We start from the raw sequence: 3,104 nt of genomic DNA on the forward strand, positions 1-3,104 counted from the left end.
AGCATTATGCAAGTGTCTCACAGGGAGCTCCAACTCTGTAGAGATTTTGACCACTACCTAGTCAAGCGTCATTAATGAACGAATGTACAAGATAAACAACAGTAGACATGAAAGCAATTCGTTCAGAAAATACAAAAAATTGGGAACCTCATGGAAGTATCAGTGACTAGTGTGAGATACGGGCATTCAAAAAAAAGTAGTGTGCGGTACTTAAACGTAAGCTCGGATGAAAACATACTTTAACAAACATGGTTAGAGAAAAGGGGAAGCTAACACTATCATATTACTCGTAGCTTAAGTACAATAAAAATGACCATTCTGCTGAAGAAGAAGAACAGTTAACCTTGAGGATACGCAAGTCCTGTGTTAGGAAGAAGTGACTATACTCGTACAGCAAGTCTCTAGAATAACTCAAACCAGTGCCATATAGATAACCACAGCTAAAAACTTGGACAATGACAAGTCAACAATCAAAGTAGTTATATTGCTGAAACAATAATTCGGAAGTTTGTATCACGGACAACAAATGAGCATGGGTTGCAATTCTACAATCCACCTGAATTATACCAAGAATATTAAATATTTCAGGACAATAGTTGGACTTCAGGGGGCACATCATCATCACAAGCTGTGGCATAATAACCTGCAAGGCCAGGAACAGAGTCCTTGTGACAGTCAACGAACTTCAATCTGAAAGCCTCCTCTCCAATTACAGCCAATGAAAACAAGTTCATATTGCTATTCAACAATCCCTTTGCCTGCAGGGCCTTCACAACCCTATGACGTGGGAGCAGACGCTTTTTCAAGCTATATCCAAGCAGAATAGGCCTTTCCAGAATGTACTGTGGTTCCATTCCAACCTCATTGACTAGAAACTCTATCTTGCGGGTAAGATTCTCATCAGAGATTCCTAAAATAGTTGGCACCTTGGACATTGCAACGGAAACCTCAGCCTCAGAACAACCAAGAGTCCTCTTAAAGAACTCAAGCTTGGCAGCAACCTTCTCTTTGGAATTACCGGCGACCAAAGACACCGCGTACTTGAACATCCGTGAAGTGCGAGGCACCCCAAGTTCTTCCGCCCGCAGCAAACAGTCCTTCAGGCGCTCCAGGTTGAATGTAAGCAACCGCGGGGTGTTTGAACACAGCTGGACAATATCTTGAACACCAATCTGACGAAACAAAGCTATATTAGGCTTGATCACACTCTCAAGACCCACCCTTAGGAGGCTGTTGCTCCTCTTTACGACCACCAGGACCTGCTCAAATGAGCCGTAGAAGGAGATCAAGAACTGGAGCTTGGGAATGACATCGTGGCAGAGAGCGTCTGAGCCGACCAGGAGGAAGCGAACGATCTGCGGAGGGGACAGACCGAGGCGGTCACGGAGAGCGAGGAGGCGGGGGCCTACGGTCTTCACCGAGGAGTGGAGGAGCAGCGGATCGGCGGCGACGACGGCGGCGATGTCGGCGCGGGAGAGGCCGACGCCGGAGAGCAGGGCGAGGATGGCGTCCGGGTTCTTCGATGCGGAGTTGAGGCGGGGGTAGGAGAACTCCTCGATTGGTTTCCTTGATCGTTTGGCTGCCTCATCGAATGCCTGCTGAGACGCCTTGCGGGCTTGGGCTGGGGTGAGGCCGCAGGCGGCGACGAGGTAGTCCTCGAGCTCGAGGGAGAAGGGCGCGGGAGAGGTGGAGGTGGAAGTAGAAAGGAGGAGGCAGGGGCGGGGGTGGATAGTGGACGCGGCGCGGAGCAGAGGGAGGATGCGATCCCGGAGGTGCAGCATGATGGCGGCGGCGGAGGGGCGGCGCTAGGTCGTCTCGCCGGCAGTGACAGGAGCAGCACGGCCCGTCGCCACTGCTCAACAAACAAGTCCGGAAGTGCCCACTCCCCCACTAGGCCCCATAGGCCCACACCGGTTCGCCTGGGCCACCTGGGCAGATGTCGCTGCAAATTGAGCCCGCAGATCCACTTAGCTGCATTACTGATTTCTGGAATGTGGAATCTCTCGCCTCAACAGCTCCACGCCTCCACGGGCACAGGCGCACAGAGACGGGTGCATTTGTTTTTTTTAATACAAAGTTTAGCTGCTAAATTTGTAGAATTAGTTTCCACAGCAAATTCGGGTCTATTGGTTCTTTGATTGTGTAGATTTGACAAGCTTTTTCAAAGAACTACAGGCAATTTGTAGGGTATCCAGCAAATTTTGAGATACATGATCGCTTAGCTTGGTTAAGTGCCTCAAACCGTTCAGGGAAAAAGTACCAATGTGTTGAACAGGTATAGAGGAAAAAAAAAAACTTTCCAAGAGTCCTTGCAGTTCCATATGCGAGATTTACCTAGTTTCTCAATCCTAGATCCTGAAACTTCATACGATCCTGAGACTTAGACCTGAGCGAAAGCATCGAACTGATGAGACTTGGTCCAGTACTGCACGCGTAGAAGTAAAAGCATCGCTCTCATCCATAGAAACTGACAGAAAATTCCACAAGGAAAACAACAGTTCACTGAGAAACTCTGAAAAACCAGGAACTGGAAGCCAGAGCACGAATACTGTCTTATCTTCGAATAAATGACTGGTGGCAAACATGCACTTACAGCTTTAGCATACAACGAGCATGGAGTTACACGCTTGTTTGCTGCATCTGCACGAGTTATGAGAAATGTATCTAAACTTGGACAGCAACCACACTTTATTAATCATACAGAAAACAAGGAGTTATTCAGAGGTCTGGAATTTCAGATGCAGCTCAAAACAGAGGGCACCGGTGGTTACAACGGCTTTTGTGACCCTGCGTGGAAAACACCTCAACAAGTTCTTGCAGGCATCGTGTGAGCTGACATAAAACCAGAATGCATAGTATGACATATAGTAAGAAAAGCCTTATAAATACTATGCTTCTTATCCACCATGCACAGGCTATAGAAGTGCAAATATTTTGAGAGAAATTCCCACTTCTCAAGATCACTGGACCAATCAAAGTGCTACTCCCCTCCAAATTGTAGGTCGTTTTGGCTTTTCTAGATACATAGATTTTGCTATGTATCTAGACATACATAGCAAAATCTATGTATCTAAAAAAGTCAAAACGACCTATATTTTAAACGG

The 3,104-nt window shown here is 47.2% G+C and overlaps 1 protein-coding gene across 1 annotated transcript; it reads right to left on the reverse strand.

Annotated features, from left to right (window-relative positions):
• Nucleotides 1-456: 456 nt before the first annotated feature.
• LOC101785775 (transcription termination factor MTEF1, chloroplastic) lies at nt 457-1,872 on the reverse strand. The gene has a single exon (XM_004964960.2). The coding sequence runs from the start codon at nt 1,779-1,781 to the stop codon at nt 585-587; it is 1,197 nt and encodes a 398-aa protein (XP_004965017.1). The 5' UTR covers nt 1,782-1,872; the 3' UTR covers nt 457-584.
• Between the last annotated feature and the right edge of the window lie 1,232 nt (nt 1,873-3,104).

This window comes from Setaria italica, chromosome IV (genome assembly GCF_000263155.2).
Source record: "Setaria italica strain Yugu1 chromosome IV, Setaria_italica_v2.0, whole genome shotgun sequence".
In the NCBI taxonomy this organism is placed as follows: Eukaryota; Viridiplantae; Streptophyta; class Magnoliopsida; order Poales; family Poaceae; genus Setaria; species Setaria italica.

Bases quoted from the DNA above. Each gene is read 5' to 3' on its own strand.
- LOC101785775 (XM_004964960.2), bottom strand. From the start codon at position 1,781: ATGCTGCACCTCCGGGATCGCATCCTCCCTCTGCTCCGCGCCGCGTCC.